Source organism: Carassius gibelio, chromosome B7 (assembly GCF_023724105.1).
Source record: "Carassius gibelio isolate Cgi1373 ecotype wild population from Czech Republic chromosome B7, carGib1.2-hapl.c, whole genome shotgun sequence".
NCBI classification, from domain to species: Eukaryota; Metazoa; Chordata; class Actinopteri; order Cypriniformes; family Cyprinidae; genus Carassius; species Carassius gibelio.
The window spans coordinates 9,819,389-9,841,566 of NC_068402.1; the positions used below are offsets into that span (position 1 = coordinate 9,819,389).

Genomic DNA, 22,178 nt, shown 5'->3' on the forward strand with positions numbered 1-22,178 from the left:
TATTTTTAATATAAACCAAGCTCTCTGTGCCCCTCTTAAAAAATCCCATTGTTGAAGAAATAGCCTTATATAGCCGTGGCCAAAATCGGAATCTAATCCAAAAATAACTGACTTAAACCATTTTTTAGCTGGTACAAAATACTAGTGTTGTATATTTTGGGGTTTTCCCACTGTACAGTATAAATAGGAATCTGTGGTGTGTGCTCTTTTAGATTAATGTTTGTTTCTGCTTCTTAGGGCAGGGTTAGGTTTAGGGTTAGGGTGGCACATTCCTGTGAGGACGTATTATCTAATCATACTTCGCTAATAACCACATAATCATGTTACATAATCATGTAAACAGGTTTCTGTGGAAGTACATAGCCTATGAGAAAAATGGCTAGGAGAAAGCCTATGAGAAAAAAAGTGTCAACCAAAGAAAAAAAAAATTACTCGCCCTCAAGTTGTTCAAACCCTGAATGATTGTATTTCTTTTGTAGAACACAAAAATAATTGTTTTTTTGTTTTTTTTTTTGCACAAAATATCCAGAAATACTTTATTTTGTGTTTCCACTTAAGAAATACATCGAAACGGGTTTATAACAACTTTTTAGGTAGTAAAAATATAAATGAACTCAAACAAAAGAAGTCTACGGAAATTCCCCGGCAGGTTGAAGCGGCGCGTGCGCGCATCGCATGAGCAGCAGAACTGACTGGCTCTGGGCTCCTCAGGAAAGAGTGTGTCCCTCAGATCAGGAAGTAGAAATTCTGTGGTGCGATCCGCGAGTGTCTGCCAAACTCATACAAACCAAAGGCATCAGAGGTGTCCCGCTTTAGTCCGCGGTTTGCAAGACATCAGCATGTGGTAAGTACCAGTAAACTCTCTTGTGATGTTGTCTATACTCCACAAACTCATCTCGACCGCACTGTTTGTGACACAACTCGCTCGGGCGCGTGCAGCGGGTGTTTGTGGATTTTAGCGCGTCGTGCAGCGTTTGCAGTGCAGGTGACACATTGTAAACACTGACATTCATTCAGAAAACTGGGCGACTGGGGCAAGTTGTCACACACGGAGAAGTTGCCACAAATCTCAGTAACCCTGAGGTATGGAGTCAAAAGTCCATACGTTTTTCTAGCACTGGTTTTGCATGTTGAATTGTTCGTGCTGTACATATATTTGGTTTTAGTGACCGTTTTAATGCTTATATTTTGCGTAAAACAATTAAGTGTAAATTGTGACAGCTTAGCCCGTGACAGCATGAACTGTTTTTGGGCTGTTGTGTGTTGTTCAGTGTGTCAAATGTTTCAGAATTGTTTAATAAGTAAAGTTTTCGTAGTCGTGCCTCTTAAGTTTGTTTCTATAGAGAAGTGGGAAGTTTAAAAATAAGCACAAAGTGGGAAATGATCACTGGAGTGTATGTGACAACTAGCCCCGGTGTCTTCTACATGAATTGTATACTTTAATCTTTGGAGTAGGCCTATGTAAGCCTGGTCAGTGAAGTGGTACTTGATCTAGTATTGAAATGTTTACCATGGTTCTGCTTGATATTTCATGAGACACGTCCATTATTTTAAAACGTTAAATTGCAAAATAAGAGTCTAAATGTGTCTGGCCGTACCACCCCTGCAATGTAGCCTACTGTAATTCACAAAAGAAAGCTTGTTTTGTTTGTAACCAAATGACTGATGACCTCAAGCCAAGGAAAAATGAGTCACGTCTTTAGCTGCCACTACACTTCAGCTCTCGAAATTGTTTGCTGGATGCTTTGGCTTTTTGGTGTGGGTTGTAGATGTCTAGAAGAATTGGTCAACTGGTTCATGGATTGGTTAACGTCTAGCTTTTACAATCGAAAGCGAAAAATGATAATACTTCCTTTGCACTGGACTTCTATAAAAAGATTGGCGTTATGTTCGAGGAACTGCATAAGAAAGTCTCTGATGCCTGTTGTGTCGCTTCCTTGATGGATTTTCATATTCAAATCAAGTGTTCTATTGAAATTATACATTGTTTTCAATCGGCTTTGCTTCATAACTGGATCTGTTTTGAAGAAAGATTGGATATTCATCAAAAAAAAAAAAATGCAGGTTTGAACTGTTGGAAGAATGCATTTGAAAATTTAGGAGATCGTAAATATTGCTTTTTAATGACCTGCACTAATGAATGAGATCAGAAATGTGTATTAAAAAGGGCCAATTTTATTTCATTTTGACTTTAATGTCAAAAACAGCAAGATCTATATTCTGTTGCATTCTAGATAGTGTTGTCTGTCTGGTTATGTTTTACTTTAATGTCTCTGAATTTTGTTTTGAAGACAAATGAATGGATGGATGTCATGCAATCTGTTCCTGAAGGGGCATTTTATGTATCATCGGTCCATGAAGACGTCTTGCGAATGACTCTGCAGCTTTCAGCCTGAAATATGTCGTCATACTGGTACGTCAAAGAGACTGTGGATCCAGGCGGCAGCAGCATGGAGGAGCAAGCTGGTAAGAAACCTTCACACATCCAATCCAGCAGGGTCCAAAAATAATCTCAAACTAATCACAAAAATATTTTGTGTTAAATGAGAAAGAATCAAGCAGACATTACAAATTGTAGCTTTAGAGTGAAATATTTTAGTTCATTCAACATAAAATGTATGACACACAAACGTAAACTATGGAAAATAAAAGAAGATAATTTGAGAAACATCTCAGTATTTTTTGTTCATACGATAAACGTCATCGGTAACCAAAACAGCTTTGTTATCAACAGTTTTCAAAATCTGATTCACAAAAGAAAGGTCTGAAACGACATGAGAGTGAGTAAATTATGACCGAAATTTTTAGGTATTAATACTAAATAGATACCATAGACAAATAAGCAGCTTCAAAAGATAACTGAATTAAAAGCCATTTTATAAAGAACAGTGCATGTTTAGTAAAACTTAAAGGGGGGGTGAAATGCTCGTTTTCACTCAATATCCTGTTAATCTTGAGTACCTATAGAGTAGTACTGCATCCTTCATAACTCCAAAAAGTCTTTAATTTTATTATATTTATAAGAGAAAGATGAGGAAAAACACGAGCACCTGGAGGCGTGATGTGTGGGCGGAGCTAAAAAATCACGAGCGTGAGTAGGCTTTTGCGTTGAGAGCGTTTGGAAGCTGTGACATTACCGTGAGGAAAAAAACATCCAAAACAAACCATGGCTAACAGTCAGATTCAGCGTATATTTATGATCCAGAATCAGATCCAGAGGCTGAAATTTAACAAGAGCAGCAGCAGCAACGACGTCTCTATGTAGTATGTATTGAAACTGTATATATTTGCTTAGCGGTTTTGGAAAATGACTAAGCTCCACTTTATGTCGTCTTTTTTTTTTCTTTTTTTTTGTGTACATTCGGAAAGTGCAGTTTGATGACAACATCGCATGTTGTTTACTTGATGTGCTTACGTGCCGATAGCTAAGTTAACAACACAGAGATATTTGAAGCAGTTTTACTCACCGCATGCGGTTCCAACACACGATCGTGACCCTTTTTCGTTGGGACTGCATTATCCTTAAGAAATAAACGATACGCAAATCCGGCGTCAAACTGGGCCTTGTTTGTAAAACAAGCATCTTCGAAATGCAGGGAACAAACAAAAATACTTGCACAACTCCGTTGATGCTCTGTAAAAATAAACTCCATCCACTGGTCCCTTAATGCTGTTTTTTTTTTGGGGGGGGGGTAATCTGTGCAGGGTTGTCTTGCCCTGGCAACCAAAAACACACTTCTTTTGTGACATTTCGCTCTCGCTCTGATCAGTGATTGTCTCTGCTCTCAGTGGTCTGCTCTAAAGGAGTATTTTTGGAACAGAAAGACTCCTTCAAACGTACAACTTAATTTTTGAAACTTTGTCCATGTTTAGCATGGGAATCCAACTCTTTAACAGTGTAAAAAACTCAGTATGCATGAAATAGCATTTCACCCCCCCCCCCCCCCTTTAAGAGAGAAAATTTAAATGGTATTTTTATTATTATTATTGAACTATTATTGACTAACTATTATTGCATTACAAATAAAGTTCAATCTACCAGTAAAAAGCAACACATTACATAGAAAAAGTGTCAGATTTATTAGTTTGCATTTACACTTTGCATTTACACTTTAAATGCAAACTATACATTTTGCATTTAATGCACAGATCTGTTTTGACATACAGTAGTTGTTTTGTCCCATCTGTTACTATGCTTATCACTGTCAGTCATCGCAGTTTCAGAGTCAATTCACCATTTAAATAAGGCCAGAATCTTTGCAATGTGCAGTTAACAGCGTGACAAACATATATTATATACAGAGAGTGAACAAAGAGCGCTCTAGTGTAATCACTGAAGCTCTGACTGAGAGAAACTCCCATTATAATCAATGCAGCTGACAGCTCTGCACAGTCAATCTCTTATTTACATGGTGTTGTTTGTAATTAATGAAGGGATTCACAAATGTGCTTTGGGTGAACTTTTTCAGCAATATTAAGTGGATTCAGACCGTCTGATTGGTCATTACGTTAATGTAATTGGCTTCAATGCCCTACGCTGCAATAACACATTATTATAAACTTCCACAAGTACAAACTGGAGCATCAGCATTATATCAATATTCACGATGTTATCTTGTCACAATTATCCTGTAAAGTGAGTTTTATCTGTTTGCTGCAGCTTTTTCTCACATTTACTGGTTTTGCATCAGTTTGAGTTACACTGCTGCATAACGGTTGTACTTCAGAGCTGCAGCAACTCAAGTACTGAAATGAGCAAAATGATGATATTTAATTCACTTTTCCACAATTTAAGGCCTGAAAAGTCTTAAATTCATCAAGTCGTGACATTCAGTTCTGAATGCACTCCAAATCTTGTTTACCCTTTGATAAAGTAGATTTTTCTGAGCCCTTCTGCAAGATAATTGTTCTCATTTTAATCCATTTTATTAGTTATCTACATAATGTAATTAAGCTTTTTCCTTTGTACGCATTATTTATGTATTTTGTTTCCTTCAATTTATTCCTTAAACTGTCTTGGCTTGGTCTTAAATGAACTTCATAAAACCTGAAATTCTGGATATTTTATTATTTGAAATCTGGAATATTTTTTTCTGTATATTTGTTGCAGATGGCACTTTATTCAGCGTTCATTTATGACCATATTTGGCAGTAATCTACTTTAAAAAAAAACAAAAAAAAAACATTAATTTGACTTCTCAAAACAGACTGACAGCAGAGTCTCTAAATAAACCTTAAAAAAAAAAGTGACATATTTCTCATTGAAACTTCCTCATTGCTTTATAAACGGCATGTTAAATTTGTCATTTTGCATAATTTTGCCACTACGAAGGTTAATATTTCCCTCTGAGAGAAACACCAGTTCCGCAAGTTTACTGTTTCTTGTTAGAGTATGGTATGGTGGTACTGAGAATAAAATAACATGGAGCAGATGCATCAGGTAAGAAGCAAATGTATTATAAAAGTTTTTTTTGGTTTTGGTTATTCTTTTCACCCTTCTGAAACCTGATACACCATCTGTGGTGCAGTTATGGTTCGAGGAACTTAAAAGTCTGCTCAGCATTTATAGAAATATGAAGTGAAACTCAGCTGGTCTTCAGAAAGGTGTTTATAGCAGTGAACGTCTCTTCCTCTCACATATACTGAAGTCTGAATGTGAGGTTGGCCAGTATGCTAGCATCACTTGTGCATTCAGCTCTCTGATTAATATAGGCACGACTACAGATTCATATAGTTGATTGAGCACAATCTCATTTGTTGTTGACCAGTACTAATATCAAAAGTAAATATAAATATCTCTAAATATGCATCTGTGATTGAAAGTTTGGACACGCTTGACTGAATTAGTTACTCTTGGTCTAAATAAAGGCCCCGGCTTTTATTTGAGTAATTACGATATATATATATATATATATATATATATATATATATATATATATATATATATATATATATATATATATATATATATCTCCCAGCAACTACATATGTATTTATTAGGGGCCAAGCACCGAAGGTGCGTAGGCACCTATTGTAATCGTTGGCGTTATTATTATTCTTCTTCCGCCGCAAGTCTATGGCAGCCCATAGAACCGATTGCGGGAAAGTTGTATAATTTGGCACACTGATAGAGGACAGTCCCAACATTAACTATAGCAAATTGAAGTCTCTATCTCTTACTCTCTAGTGCCACCACTTGTCCAAACTTTCAATGTTTGTATGCTAATAACTTTTGAACTGTAAGCCAGAAAATGGAAATTCTTTTTTCCTCTGAATCCTTGGCTCATGCCAAGTCGAATGAATACCAAAATTCTTGGCAATTTTTAATTTTTTGAAAAACCTACTTTTTCGAACTCGTCCTAGACGGTTTGTCCACTTTTCACGAAAATTGGCTCAGATCATCTTCAGACCATGCTGGCAAAAAGTTATGGAATTCAAGTTGATTCGTTCAACCGTTCTCGAATGACACGTGAAAAAATATGACGAAAAGCACGCAAAAATACACGTGAGGCTATATCTCGGCAACAGATTGGCATATTGAGACCAAACTTGGTGTGTGTTATAATAAGCATGACTTGAGACTACCTGCAGTGTTTCGACACAGCGCCACGTGGTGGTCAGGAGATATGAAAAATGCATATTTTGGCTTATAACTTCTGAATGGATTGGCCAAAAATCAAACAACTAGTCGAGTCGAATGATATCCAATTTTCCTGTGTCGGCCATTTTAGGCATCGGCCATTTTGAATTATGTTTTAAAATGCTGTATTTTTTGAACGCAGCATCGTATCGTTTCGCAAATAATTACAAAAATATTCGGCTCCATGCCCTGAATGTACTCAAAAAGTTTGGTGGCAGCGCCACCTTGTGGCCAAGAGTTATAATGAAATATAAAATAAATGCTAATAACTTTTGAATAAATTAGACTATTAAAATTAAAATTGTCTCTCTATATTCTCTGGGTCATGCCGAGAGCATTGATACCAATTATGCAAAAATTTTGATTAATGTTGAAAACCTACTTTTTCGAACTCCTCCTAGACCGTTAGTCCGATTTTCACCAAATTTGATGTGGATCATCTTTAGACCTTGCTGGCAAAAAGTTATGGATTTCGTGTCGATATCCGAAACGATTTTCATTTTGCGCATCAACGAATTTGCTGGAAGGGTGCCAAAATGCATTTGAGGCTGTATCTCTGCAACGCTTTGACATATTTGCACCAAACTTTGTACATGTCATCGTGACCTCACACTGACCATGCCACATAAATTTGGTAACAGCGCCACCTATTGGTCAAGAGTAATAAACCATTCATTAACCATGAATAATTACACTTGTAAAAATGCTAATAACTTTTTATTGCATTAGCCTATTTGAATGAAACTGGGCCCAAAATATTCCCTGGCTTATGCCGATAACATCGATACCAAATATGCCAGAGCAAGTTGAACTTCCGGTCCGCCATTTTGATTTATGTTGAAAACCTACTTTTTCAAACTCCACATCAATAGTAGGTCCGATTTTCACCAAATTCGAATCAGATGATCTTCAGACTATGCTGACACAAAGTTATGGACTTTGTGTCGATAGAAAAAAAAGTTTTTGCATACCACAGCGACGAAGTTGAGGCACAATGAGAAAATGACACTTGAGGCTGTATCTCTGGAATGCTTTGGCATATTAACACCAAACTTTGTGTGTGTCATTCAAAAGTCACACAGAGTACACCAAATTGATTTTATAACGGTGCCACCTATTGGTCAAACTTGATAAGCCAAGTAATCATGCTACTAGAGGTGGTATTTATGATTTTTTTAGCCATTTCAATTACAATAATCCTAAAATTGCTGTTATTGCTCATTAATGCATTTGGTGTGATGCTCCATGCCATTCTTAGCTCCTACATTTTTTTAAATATTTCTGTATGTTGGATATAATAAAGAATCATACTAAAGAATGTGGTGTATGTAATTCGTTTTTTTTTTTGTAATATCAAATTATATTTTGGTACAAATTTAACAGTGGCACATATTGTCCCCTTGGAATTCTAAGATTCTATCTGACATTTTTGTCAAAATTGAGTTATTCACATATTCTTATTCTGTGACAATTTATTTACATTATGTGATGTTTTATTTTAAGTTGTTTACATTTTGGGATTTTTTATTGAAAAGACAAAAAGGTTCTATCTACAGAAGTCTATGGAACCCAAAAATTTTAAAGCTCAATATCTCAAAACTACTCAGAACGCAGATAGAACTTTATAATTCCAAGGGGACGATATTTCTTAGGGAATATTTAATTTGCCTACAACACTAAATGCTTCAATCAAATTCAGTCAAGAGTGTCTGAACTTCTGAATCGAAATTTGATGATAATTGTTGTTGTTCAGTTGATAACATCATCAACAACAACAACAAAACATTAGATTTGGTCCAAACAACTGTATTAATCTTCGACCATCCCTGTAGATTTCATATATAATGAGTTTCTAGGCTGCACTGGTTTGCATTTTTCCAGAAAACCGATGAAGCAAGCATCTTGCTAAAAACAGTCGATATCCCCCCAGAGGTGAAACCTTATGTCGTAGGTGTTGGGTTTCCTTTTTCCCGCCGGCTCAGCATCAGCAACACAGTTGCCATTAGCAACCGTGAGTTCGCGCGCATCCCTTGGTGTGTGGCTCATGTCTGAGTCCCATCACGTCTGTGTGTTTGTGTGTGTGTGATTGAGTGTGTCGTCTGGTCTCGTGTGATAGGAACACACGCTGCAGAAGGAGGCTAGTGTGCTAATCTGGCTTAGAGCGGCTTGGGCTGTAGCTGCAAACACAATCTGAGGTCCTCTAGGGAGGGACAGAGACACAGCAGCCGGCCGGGAAGGGTTGGGTTTCACTCTTTAATGTTTTTGCAGTGTAAGATAACCTTCCCATTAAGGACAACAGGCAGGGAGGAGTCAGTCCGCTCCATAGGCACAGAGTCAGGCTAATGCTCACAGGTGCTGGACATACATCGAGCCTGGGCTCCTGACGCACAGTAATGAGATGATCGCCGGATAGATCCGGGCAGAATGATAAGGTACGTTTGCAATGGGAACGTCTTGTTTTTCTGCATTTCGGGGCAGTCTTCAGAGTAGAAATCGGGTTTAGGAAGTGATCGTATTGGCAAACCTTTCATTGACAGTGATTGAATTCTCTGAACTTATAAGAGATTGCGTTTCAACTAAAAAGTCATTTATTTGTAGTTTTTAATCTCTGATTCAGAATTCATACACACACACACACACACATATATATATATATATATATATATATATATATATATATATATATATATATATATATATATATATATATATATATATATATATATATAAAATGTTAGTCTGATATGTTTCTTGTCCACGACGCCACAGGATTTTAGGAGTCAAAATTGCGTCTTCCATCTGACACAGTGACTATCGCAACAGACAAAAAAATCATGTTATCTGATCTGACACAGTGACTAGTAAGTTATCAACAGACAGAAAAATTGTGTAATCTGAACATTAGACATCGTCGACGTCTGATGCCAAATTGTCAAACATTACTCAACCCTAGCTTCTTCTGTTTATTTTCATATATGCATTAGTCAATAATAGTTTTTTTTAACGTTGGCCAATTGAAAGCATTTTACTTGCTTTTCTGGGTGCACCTGTGACAGGTGTCTGTTAAAGTTTGAAGTTGTCCCAGTATTTTCCTCAGTTGTGCGATTACACACACAACATTTAGCACTGCTCTTTCCAGCATTAGATGCAAAATTTGTGTAGGCGAAGTCTACGATCCGGGGCACATCTTTCTGCATTTTCCAAATGTGAACATTTAGCCCACGAATCATGCACGAGAGTAAAGTGAGTGATGTCAGTGAGTGTGTTGCACAGAGCAAAGAGAGCGATCGGTAGCAGTGGTAGTGGTAGCAGGGAAAAAAATATATCCCTGCCGGTCTTGGGCACGAAATAGAAAAAGTGTAACACCTTATATAATTTTTTTGGAAATTAAGATGAATAGAAGTGTTAAAAACAACAACAACAAATTTACTAAAACTTAAACTAAGATTAAAATAAAAGATAATGTTACTGAGTTAATGACATGGTAACTCCAAAAAATACACAATACAAAATTAAAATAGGCCGTGTTTAATTTTAAATGTAGCTGCTACTTTTATATACACTTTTCAGAATTTAATTTAAAAAGTATTTCAGTATTACATTTTCAGTATAATAGTTACAATATATGCCTTAAATTCTACTCTCCTTCTAATTGTCCCAAACTTACGTGAGTTTCTTTCTTCTGTTAATCACAAAAGGCGACATTTGGGTGTTGGTGATTAAACAGTTGCTGGTAGCCATTGACCTTCATAGAGTTCCAGTACATCAATGGCTACCAGCAAAAGTTTAAATTGGTAAATGCTGACAGAATTTTCATTTTTGTGTGAACTGTTCCTTTAGCAGCATCAACACTAACAGTGACACTTATTTGTTAGTTACACAAGTTATTTGAAGTGGCTTGAGTTTCTTTGCTGATGCTGTATTAAATCTGTGAAGATTTTCAGCTTGTTATCCAGAGCAGAGCTATTGTCTTGGCTTTGGTTTTCCCTCCAGGTTGATTTGGTCTGGGCTGGACGTGAGCTGAGCCTGTATTGATGCAGGCTGGATGTCTTCTAATGGTTACCCTCCCTCAGGCTTTCTCCAGCCGCTCATCAGAAAATACGTTCTCAATTATTCATATGAGCTTCTTCTATTAAAGCGCACAGCCATACCGGCTCTTACCCACAGCTCGGCTCCTTTACATCGGAGCAGTGCTGCTGTTAATGGAGCAGTGTCTGCCGATGGCCACATTTGCCAGATAAATGTTAAAGGGCTGGATGGAGTAATGTGAATAATAGGAGGGAATGATTGATTTGACCTTCACTGCCCTCTTGGATTGTTATCAAAACACTCTCGTGCACTGTAGTCCAGCCATATGAGTAATGGCAACTCATAATGTGCTCTTTAAATATTACTAATAATGACTAATGACATTTCCCCTAAAATGAACATTCACTCTCAATTACTCGCCCTCATGTCATTTAAATTCTGATAAAATAACACCATAAAACCACCGTAAAGTCTAATGCGCTACATTAAGCTTCTGAAGTCATGTAATGTTATGTATCTGTCTGTCTCTCTGTCTATCATTCTGTAGTTCCTTCTGTCTCTCTGTCGTTCTTTCCGTTGTTCTGTCTGAACTATTACAATTGACTATTGTTTTCGTTAATTGAAATAAAGCTGAAATGCAATTATTAGATGGAAAAACTTACAAAACGTAATTGACTATTTGAAATGTTGCCCTGGCAACTAACCGAAATAAAAGAAGTACAAATTGAAATAGACGGGAAAAAAGGAATTTAAAGATTAAATAAAACAAACCCAATAAAAAAAAAAAAAAGTGAGATGGTTGAAAATGTTTTCAAATATGTGACGATTCAAATCGGTCTAGATGCTGATCAAATTGTGATTCATTTAGGTGTAGGAGTTTATATCAATGTATGTCGGAGGGGAACTTACTTTCTTTAGAAATATTTAGTTTTTTTTTTTTTTTTTTTGTCTCTGTATAATGCATATTAAAGTTCGTAAGTGCAGTGCTGCTTTGTTTACAGCAGAAACAAAGGAAATGCTTGAAGCTCCACCTGCTGCAGTGTTAATAAGTGCTTTGTTTACAGCAGTAAGCAAGGAAACACTTTAAGCTCCACTTGCTGGCAGAGAATGAATATGCGTCTCGTTCAGCTTGTCTGCTGTTTCTGTTTCTGCAGATATTTATGTATATTTTCACAAAACTTTAGTCAAATAATTCTGTTTTTGCTTCAAATTTCTAAATTATGCAATCTTATTTAGATTAAAAATGGCTCATGTTGCATTTATAAAGCATCTTTGTTTGGATCATAATTAAAATGCAGTGGTTGCCTCTGAGCACAGACAAAGCCTTATTTTGTTCATATAAAGATATTTATTTTATTTGTTACTTATTTATTTGATTTGGGTCTTAAATTTGGGTTTTAAAATTTCTATTTAGTTTTGTTATTTACATTTATTACACTGCTCTGTGGAATACTTGATTCTGATTGGTCAGTCATGACATTCCGAGGTATGTTTTCCCTGGATAACAACCTGTAAAAACTAATAACACAGACTCATCCAGGTAACAGCAGTTGGTGCTGTAGTTTTGCTTGAACAATTTTTTTTTTCTTGATGGAAGCTTTGCATTTGTTTAACTAATAAAATGTTAAAACTCGATTCAAAATGGTGTACAATTGTTTAGTTATGTCATCCTGGTATCACAGACTCACTCTCTCGTTTCATACAAACGCAGCTGCTGCCATTTTGCGACGATTGTTTTGTATGCTGTAATGGATATATATAATTATTATTATTATTAGTAGTAGTAGTAGTAGTAGTAGTAGTAGTAGATTTTATATTATTATTATTAGTAGTAGTATTTATTTATTGCAAGATACTGTAGGTATAGTAATTTTTGTTATTATTTTTCCATTAGTTTTATTAAAGTAATAAATGTGACCTGACCTTATTTTATTAAGGTTAAGTCACATGGACCACCCTTTAGGTATTTTTTTTTTCAGTTTTTGATTAGTTATTAATCAGCCTTTTGCATGTAATTTTAAATGGTCTTGCATTGAGAAATACATTTTTAAAAGTACAAATTACAAATTACATTTAGTATATTTATTACATTTGTTAAATAGCACAAAGTTACAAAACAGCATCCATAATAATTACAAAAGAATCACCATCGTTTGCATGCCACACCACAAAGCATTTCAGCTTCCCAAAAAATATTTCATGCAAACTACATTACCAGCATACATTTCTTTTTTAGTTTGGGTGTGTTGTGTCCAGATTGTGTGTGTGTGTATTTGCTTTTATACATTTTTGGATCTGCAGCCGTTCATCTTACTGCATGCATGCGTGTGTGAGTATTACTATCGATTCAGTCTCTCCAGATCTTCCCCATCTCACTACTGCCCCCGAGTAGGTGCTCTTTACATCAAAGGTGAACATGGAAAAGCGCAGCTCTGCAAATACACGCACACCAGTCCGGAGGAAATGGCATGTGAATTCTTTATGAGGCTGACCTGATTCCCGGCTGCTCCCTTGCCTCCTGTATCTGGAGCTCTTTTCCCATCGCGACGTCTTCGCTTTGGCATGTGGTTCCTTTTCCTGTACTGAGTATTTTGTTTGTTTGTGGTGGCTATGCCCCGTTTGCAGGCGTTCCAGATATGGGAGCCAAGCAGTCAGTGGTTGGCAACGTTTCCTTGAGTCATTCTCCAACTCTGAAGAACATCCAAGAGGCCTATACACAAGCCGAGGACCAGAGGGCACGCGAGCTAATCCGGCTTTCCTGCGAAAATATCAGCGTAGGGGGACCAGATGGGGTGAGTTTGATCATTTGCTCACTTTACACTATCATTTTTTTTTTTACTGAAAATTCCCATTGTAAGCACTTTAAGGGAAGCGGGTGCATTGTGCATGCAGTTCACCTGCTGAAAGACCAGCATATGTTGTGTTTTTGGAGCTGCTATGGTGGTTTGGCACCAGACAGGCTTTTTGTGGCACCATCAAAAAAACATTTCTCAGTCCTGTCCAGATATGCTTGAGTATAACCGGGATAAGATATCTTCTTTTGCCCATATTTTAAAATAGCATCACATTTATCATTTTCAGAGGCAACAGTACTGTAATGTGTTACTACAAACTCTATAGGAAAAAAAACATCCAAGATGTATGATGATGCATGCAATATTTTAAAGTATTGCTATATAAATGATAACTTTTTCTAGTTCTCTTATGAAGTTTTTAGCATGATTGTGGAAATGTAACTAATACTGAATGACACCGCATAGACTTCTTCATAGCTAGTGTTTGCATACACTATTTAATTTAATTCCGTAACCTACTTGTTCTACAGATTTATGTAGTGTTTTGGCAGCAACAGTAACGTTTCTGACAGATAATATCATGATATTTTTTGTGTGTGTGTTTCGCTTACCAGCAATAAGCTGTCCATGGGCTTTTTTGATTACTATCAGTTTAATTACTGCTGATGCAGTGTTACCACATATTGCTATAATAACCAAATAAAAAATAAACCGAAAATATTCTTAATAAAATAAGATAAGATAAAACAAAATATTGCTGAACCTAAAGTGCAACTTTCCACTATATTAACTTTCTGCCGTGCCAAATCAAGTGGAAATGACAAGTCCAAAAAAAAGTTTGTGTGTGCGCAGCATAACATCAGTTTGAAGATAACAGTGTACAGTAAGTTGAAGGCCAAACTTTAACACTAAGAATTAGGGGTTTGTTCAGATGATTAATCCTAGTATGAACAACAGTCAAAGATCCGGCTTGACTTTGTGTAAGACTGCTTGAGCTTTTCTGATCTGCATCAGCAGGGGAAATGTGCACTAAAATCATGCTTGTGAAACCCTTGGTACTTCTCACATACACACACAAAACACTACTAAAGGAAAGCCAGAGCCCATTACAAACATTTAATATCACAGCTTTTTTCACACTTGCTTCTCACAGTTTCATTTTTGATGTGTGAAGAATACAATGCGCACATCACTTATGTGCTTTCAAAACAGTAGAAATCCATTATGAAAACTAAAACATCAACAAATCATTTGGATATGATGAGCCTTTGATCTGGATTTAAAGGTGAAGTGTATTAGTTTTTCTAAGTTACAATACTTCCTCCTATTACAGCTTAATATGCAGAAATGTTTATTTCCCTGTAGTGTAAATACTGTGACACTGATCTGTTTGTTTGAACCACCTGACATGTTAGCTTTTGGCTCAACCAATTAGCCTTTCGCCGAGCCCTGCCCCCTTAGTTACTGTTGCTACCTCCGACAAACAAATGGTCAAACACGACCAGCGCGACATATTGCCATGTTGGGAAGAGATATACCAGTGCGTGTCAGTGACCTTTTTTGGAGCAATACCTCCACGATATCCTCCAGATCGAGACAAAAGGGGTTACAGTATGCAATGGAGGGATACATTCAAAATATAAAAATACGCAATGAAGGAGACACGACTACTATCGAGGCTAATGCTTACCTGTCTCAAGCGAAATCTGAGAAAACCCCATGACCTGTACCTCAAATGCAACCAGCACCGCCTTGTGGACCAGTCATGCTGGTCATTCTCTTTCATATGTTATGGTCTATTATTGTCTATTGCGAGTAGCGATTTTGTTCAAATACAAGGGTATGTTAGCTAGCTAAACCTACATGTGTGTCAAAGCCATTTAAAGCTAACTAACATTTCTCTGTTGTTTTGAGAATCAGGATCAGAATGTTTAATTTTTGTTGATGAACAGAATTCACAAATAGAAAATTGCTTTGGTTTAAAAGGTGCATAACAGATAAAATAATAAAATGAAATACATAAAATAAAATTTAAGGCATTCAGATATCAATTTTATTTTATTATCTGTAATGTTCGACGCATTTAACTGGGAGTGGGGCCGTCAACACTGTTTTATCTATTGTAGGCACCGCTCACGTTGTGTTTTCGGCTTTGGGAATGGAAAGAACATAACTCCTCCAGACAATCTCTTGGGGTATCTAGTGTCTGATTTACAAACGCCGTGGGCGCACCTCTTCACCATCTTGCTTGGAGTGAATGTTTGTCGGAGCTGCTCACATATTAATGGTTGCTATGATGTGTGATTGGACAATGGCCGTTCTGGGGGAGGGGCCGGCGAAAGGCTAATTGCATGAGTTTGAAGTGGTGATATCGGTTTATGACCGACCAATAGCAGACAAGGGGAGGGGTTTTGGAAACTTATTTGGATCGAAAACTGTTATTTTGGTTCCTATGGTTTTAATGGTTAGCAACTGTTCCAATCACCTAGCAATGTCCTGCCAACAGCATTTTAGAATGAATTTTGAAGGATCATGTGACGCTGAAGACTGGAGTGATGAGGCAAAAAAATTCAGCTTTGCATCATAGGAATAAATTACATTTTAAAATGTATTCAAATACAATACTGCTTTTTAAATTGTTAATATTTTAATTTTTTTGGCTGTATTCATAATCAAATAAATGCAGCCTTGAAAAGAGCATAAGAGTTCTATAAAAAACATTCTTACATTTCATTTTATGCCAATTTATTTTTGCATTTTACAAAATCAACGAACTAGATTACGTCTGCGATTTTATGAATTATATTAAAAAGCAAGGCAGAAAGCATAATCTCAAGGTGTGTTTGTTTCTTGAAAGTCTGTGTTCTCAGTGAGGTGATTACAGATGACATGGCAGCATGTGGTCAGCAAGTGCAGAAATTTTCCTCTGTAAATACTGTTACAGGTCTCTAATGAGGTCACGAGTGATTGATGGTGTGACTGTAATGGCTCCTAACCGGCCATCAGTTAACAAACCCACATCTGATCCTCTGCTTCTGCTACCACACTCATCACATTAGTCCTGTTCAATCGCTGCTCAGTGGCCTCTGAGATTAGAAATGTGTGCAAATATTACATTTCAGTATGTTACTGTAAAACAAGTGGACTACATTCAAAATGAAAAACTGCACTACCTATTTGATGAAGAAAACACAAGACATCAAAAAAAATATATATATATATCACACTTGGTTCCTGGTTTATTCATCACATGAAGAATGGATGGTCAAATTTTTTATTTTAATTGAAATTTGTGTAAATGGTCAATTTAAGAATGTATTTATCTATTTTATGTATTTGCCACAAATTTTATGTATTTCATGTTTTGTTATTTTTATAATGTATTTTATGACTGCCCCAATAATAGTTAACTAAACATTAGTCAACTAAAATTCGATGGTTAGTTGCAGAAAAAAAAACTGTCCGTGTCTGTAACAGACAGGAAATCCAAATGTTCATCTATCATTCATCGACCTCAAACATGACTTATCGTTGAAACATGTAAATAGGAGGACCTTTGCACAGCTGTTACCCAAGATAAATGTGCATAATTAGGCGTATATCCAAATCCGATTAATTTTGTTACTGTATTGGAGGCATGACATCAGCACGGTCACAGTTTTTTTCCTGATAAGAATGGAAACAATATACACCATTATTTTTGCTCATACAGAGAAGAGAAATGCATCATTCTAAACTGTGAAAGGGCTAATTTTATTTGTATACTCTTACAGTATCATTGTGCTTTTGTAAAATAAAGAAAATGAACAGGACAAGCTTTTTGCACTGGAGTCTGGAGAAACTAAATACAAATAATCTCTGATTATGAAATCCATAAGGATTCCTCTTTAATGGTGCATTCACTGTACTGCGGAGATAATTCAGCATCCACTTCATCTTTTCAGATGACACCCTGACTGAGAAAACACTAGTTTATTAATAAAAAAAAGTAACAAATATTCTTGCTATTTTTCCCAACACATTCATAGTCACTATTTGTTGCCGGGTCTTTGTGGCAAGATTTAAATATAAGTGAGGATTGAGAGTGCAATAGGCTATATATTAAAGGCTCATTATGGTTAAGGTCCAAAATTTCTATTCACAAACTTACAATTTGATTTTGATTGATTCAATTCAATGTCAGTTTCTTTGGAGATATATCAGGGACAGTACATGCACATTTTCTCAAGGTAAATATCTGTAATAGACATGAACTGTTGGTGCTACATTACAGTATTGGTGATTAAAATTAAGTGGTTAAACACTTTAATTGCAGTTTGTTAAAATGTTTACTCTATGACTACGGTAGTTGACTAGAAAAACCTTTAGAATGGGGCAGCCCTAATGTATTTATTATTTCTGCAGGTTTATGGATATTTTCTTCGATGGAATTTCAGATATCATTACAGCGATACTTGTTTGTAAAGCTGGTTTGAAACTTTCCAGTTTTTAAACGCTGTGTAAAAGTAACTATGATTATAAAAATATGCATTTTGCATACAGTTTGCAAACTGGAGAAATAGCAGTAGAAATAGTCTTGCACTTACTTCTAACCCTTGAGAGAGATCAGTGGAAAAAAAGGATGATTTCAGTGTCTGTAGGCCACAATTAAATCGTAATTTGGAAGTGAATGACTATGTTTGAAATACTATAGTATAGTACTAGCATACGCCTCTTACTACAACCTACTGTGTTTGTCTAAATATATCCAGGGCGAACTTTAAATAAAACCGTATCCCACAATGCAATGTGCTCAACTTGACCTTTCATTTCCAGTGTACCGAATGAATGAATGAATAGAGCATGTTTGTTCTTAATTTTTTTAAGCATAAATTTGCAATGTTAAAATGCAAAGTAATTTGACACAAAACAGGATGGAAATGTAAAATAACCAATTTAATTTTGAAACTGTTAAATGAACATTACTTGCTGAACTTTACCATTTTGTAGCCTACTACTTTTTAAAATGCTGTTTCACATAGTAGTTAAAAACAAAGCACTATTTAGTATCCATTAAACAATGTGTTGGTGTTCCTTTCTCATCATAGCCAATAATTATGATTTGAACATCATATTTTAAACACAAGGTTAATCATAGACATTTAATCATGGGTAATTTATAGGTAAACATTAATCAAATATTCTTCTAGACTACAGTTTTTTGCTTTGTTGTGTTTTTAAGTTATGCGCTAATATGCTACCTTTTGAAAAGTTTGGGATCAGGAAGATTTATTTTAATATTATGTTTTTGAATCAATACTTTTATTAATCAGAAGTGCAATAAATTGATCTAAAGAAAAATTAAAAACGTTTTAAGTGTTTATGATAGGTTTCTATTTTAAATTGGATTTTTAGAATTTTAGATTTTTTTTCCAGATAAATATGAAGCTGCACAACTGTTATCAACATTGATAATAATCAGAAATGTTTCTTGAGCAGCAAATCAGCATATAAGAATGATTTTTGAAGATCATGTGACACTGAAGACCGGAGTAATGATGCTAATAAATTCAGCTTTGACACTGAAAATAATTTTTTTAAATATATTGAAATAGATAACAGTTATTTGAAATAGTAATAATAATTCAGAGTTTAGCCATTTTTACTGTATATCTGATCAAATAAATGCAGCCTTGGTGAGCAGAAGAGACTTTTTTCAACGGTAACAATTCCATGTATTCAGTTAAGTGAAGTGCAATTTGTAATTCAATTTGACAAGATGAATTACTGCCATCTAGTGCTGATTTCCCTAGTACCAGACATGCGGTTTTAAACCATCCACTGATTTTTCAGTAAAAAAAAAAAAAAAAAAAAGAAGCCTGCAACAGTGCAAATATCTTACAAAAAGTACTCCTCCCTCATTTTTCATTGCAGTGTCCAGTATAAAACTGTCATGTCAGATATTTACTGTAACTATTAACCAATCTAGTGTCCACTTATGTTAATGAATGGATGATTAAAACTGCTTTTTTAAAGGCAGTCTGTGGTGTGTGTGTGTGTGTGTGTGTGTGTGTGCGTGTGTGTGTGTGCGTGTGTGTGTGTGTGTGTGTGTGTGTGTGTGTGTGTGTGTGTGTGTGTGTGTGTGTGTGTAGCTGCAGCTGCTGTGTTTGGCTGCTCAGAACGGTGACGTGGACGGCGTTCGGTTCTTGCTACAGGAAGCACGAGTTAAGGTTCCACAGGACCCCAGCGAAGAAAACCCTGCCGTCCTTGCAGCACATCACGGACATCATGTGCTGGTCCGAGAGCTGCTGGACTCCATACCACGTGAGCGCAAACCAAATCCACTTTCTTAAATCAGAGTTTACACTATTTACTTTATTAACAGTATAGATCACCCAAAAATAAACATTTTCTACAAATGTACTCCCTTCAGGCCACCCAAGATGTAGATGAGTTTTCTTCTTCATCAGATTTAGAGAAATGTTGCATTGTATTACTTCCTCAGGAATGAATCCTCTGCAGTGAATGGGTGCCGTCAGAATGAGAGTCCAAACAGCTGATAAAACATCACAAGTAATCCAGACAACTCCAGTCCATCAGTTAACGTCTTGTGAAGTGAAAAGCTGTTTGTAAGAAACAAATCCACAATTATGATGTTTATAACTTTAAACCACTACTACCATGTCCAGCATCCAAAATAATGTTTCCTCCAGTGAAAAAGTCCATTCTCTGTCCACGCTGAATTTATAACTGCATGAGAGGAGAATATATGAGCTGTAGGTTTACGGCTGACATGTTAAATAAAGCTTGCAACATTGCAACTAACAATGAGTCAGATACACAGGTGATCATATTTTGACGTCACTAAATGGATTTTATTTCACTAAAAAGTTTTTATCAGCTGTTTGGACTCTCATTCTGACGGCACCCATTCACTGCAGAACATCCTGTTCTAATCTACAAAGTATCATTTTTTTATGCATATTCCTTTAATGCATATTCCGTGTCTTTTGCACAGGATTCTTTAGTGCATGTTATTCCAAAGAACAAAAAATGCTTGTTTTTTTTTTTTTTTATTGTGCCAGTTTTATATTGTGTGTATATATATATTTGCTCCACTTCTGAAATGGCTCTCTTTTTCTGTAGGACCGTGTGTCCGTAAGGATCTGCTGAACTGGATGTTGGCTACGGCGTGTCAGCAGGGTCATCTGGAGGTGGTGAAGCTGCTGGTTCACACGTACAATGCTGACGCCGAGGGCTGCGCGGTTCATTCAGGAGAGTTTGCCATCATCACTGGCTTGCCTCTGTACGCCGCCGCGCAGGCAGGTACTCGTCACTCACTGCAAACAATATCTGAATGCTTCTGAATCAATACCTTTTTTCCCCTCCTTTTTAATGTCACTTTTGGTGTGAACAACCAAGGGAACCCTTTACTTTAAGGTTTCATTTGTTAAAGTTAGTTATCCATAAAGCGGCCAGTGATTTCTGCAGTGGAGAAAATCTGAACGGCATTATTTAGTTTAACTTGAAAAAAGACAAATAATTTACTGTTTATAATAAACAAATAATGTGCAGCTCATTATTTGATCAAAACATACAAATTCAACGTTCTGTCTGCTAGAATCATTTGACCTGAAATATTTACTTGAAATGACCCTGAGATTTTTAAGTTTATATTGGATTAATTTAACAACATTTTTGCATGTTTACAGTTCTCCTATATTGGTTAATGGTCACGTGACACGAAAGTTATCAATGATATATTATAGCTATATATTTATATTATATCTGTTTATATTCCGTTTAAATATTTTATTATATATTATTTTATTAAAAAAAATATTTATAAATGTTTTTTGTTTTTTTTTCTTGATTGTCTATTTTTGTATTTAATGTTTATTTATTTAATATTTATTTATTAATTGTTGATTTATTTATTTGTGTGATGTTCATTTGTTAATAAAAAAATATATATATGTATATTTATTTATTTATTTATTTGTTTATTTATTTATTTATTTATTACTCCCAAACCCCAGTTTGAGAAACCTTTGTTTGGTTTTACTGAATTAGTTAAAAATGATATATGTCATTTGCTTATGATGCTGTACACTGATTAATGCTCAATGCTCATTTATTATTATTGTTTTTTTCTTTTCTTTCTGGAACTGAATGCTTTCGTCAAGCTTTCTCATCCTGAACTGCACACTGGGTTTACAGGGTGAAAGCAGGGGAGTTTCTGACAGTGTTTAGGCTTCCTGCTCTGCTCCAGCACACACATGCACGTCCTCCACGGCACTCAGTTCCTCTTTCAGCGCGGAGGTTTGGAGAAATAAGTGAAGGCTCTTCCTGCTCTAACTGAAGCTTTTTTTTCTTCTTCTCAGGAAATAAGGAGATTGCGTGTTTTCTGCTGAACAATGGAGCTGGATTCTCCTCGTACACGCTGATGGATCACGCAGACTTCAGCAGACAGCTGCTCAGACAGCGCCACCTGCAGGACAGAGAGGCGCCTGCGGACGGGACACTGCTGGAGGTGAGACTCATCCCACTCAGTTTATTTCAGACCAGCGCTGGACTCGTCAACAATGCTGCAGATTCATTTTACAGAAGTTTTAGTGTCAGCCCTAGTTCCTCTTTTTAAATGTATTCAGAACGAAACTTCATACCTATTCATGAACACTGACAAATAACACAGTAAAAAAAGAATAGTGTGTATTTTAGGAGCTGGTTTGAAG

The 22,178-nt window shown here is 36.0% G+C and overlaps 1 protein-coding gene across 2 annotated transcripts in view; it reads left to right on the top strand.

The window, feature by feature from the left end:
- The first annotated feature begins 634 nt into the window (after positions 1-634).
- The window catches only part of lrrk1 (leucine-rich repeat kinase 1), a 78,570-nt gene continuing 57,026 nt past the window's right edge, over positions 635-22,178 (top strand). The window contains exons 1-6 of one of the 2 annotated variants that reach the window (XM_052561048.1): positions 635-844; positions 2,292-2,466; positions 13,295-13,461; positions 19,596-19,767; positions 20,590-20,769; positions 21,828-21,976. In XM_052561048.1, the coding sequence (XP_052417008.1) occupies positions 2,400-2,466; positions 13,295-13,461; positions 19,596-19,767; positions 20,590-20,769; positions 21,828-21,976 (735 nt within the window). In that variant the 5' untranslated portion in view covers positions 635-844; positions 2,292-2,399. Of the gene's footprint in view, positions 845-2,291; positions 2,467-13,294; positions 13,462-19,595; positions 19,768-20,589; positions 20,770-21,827; positions 21,977-22,178 lie in introns of those variants that run through there. The other variant, XM_052561049.1, reaches the window with a different exon arrangement.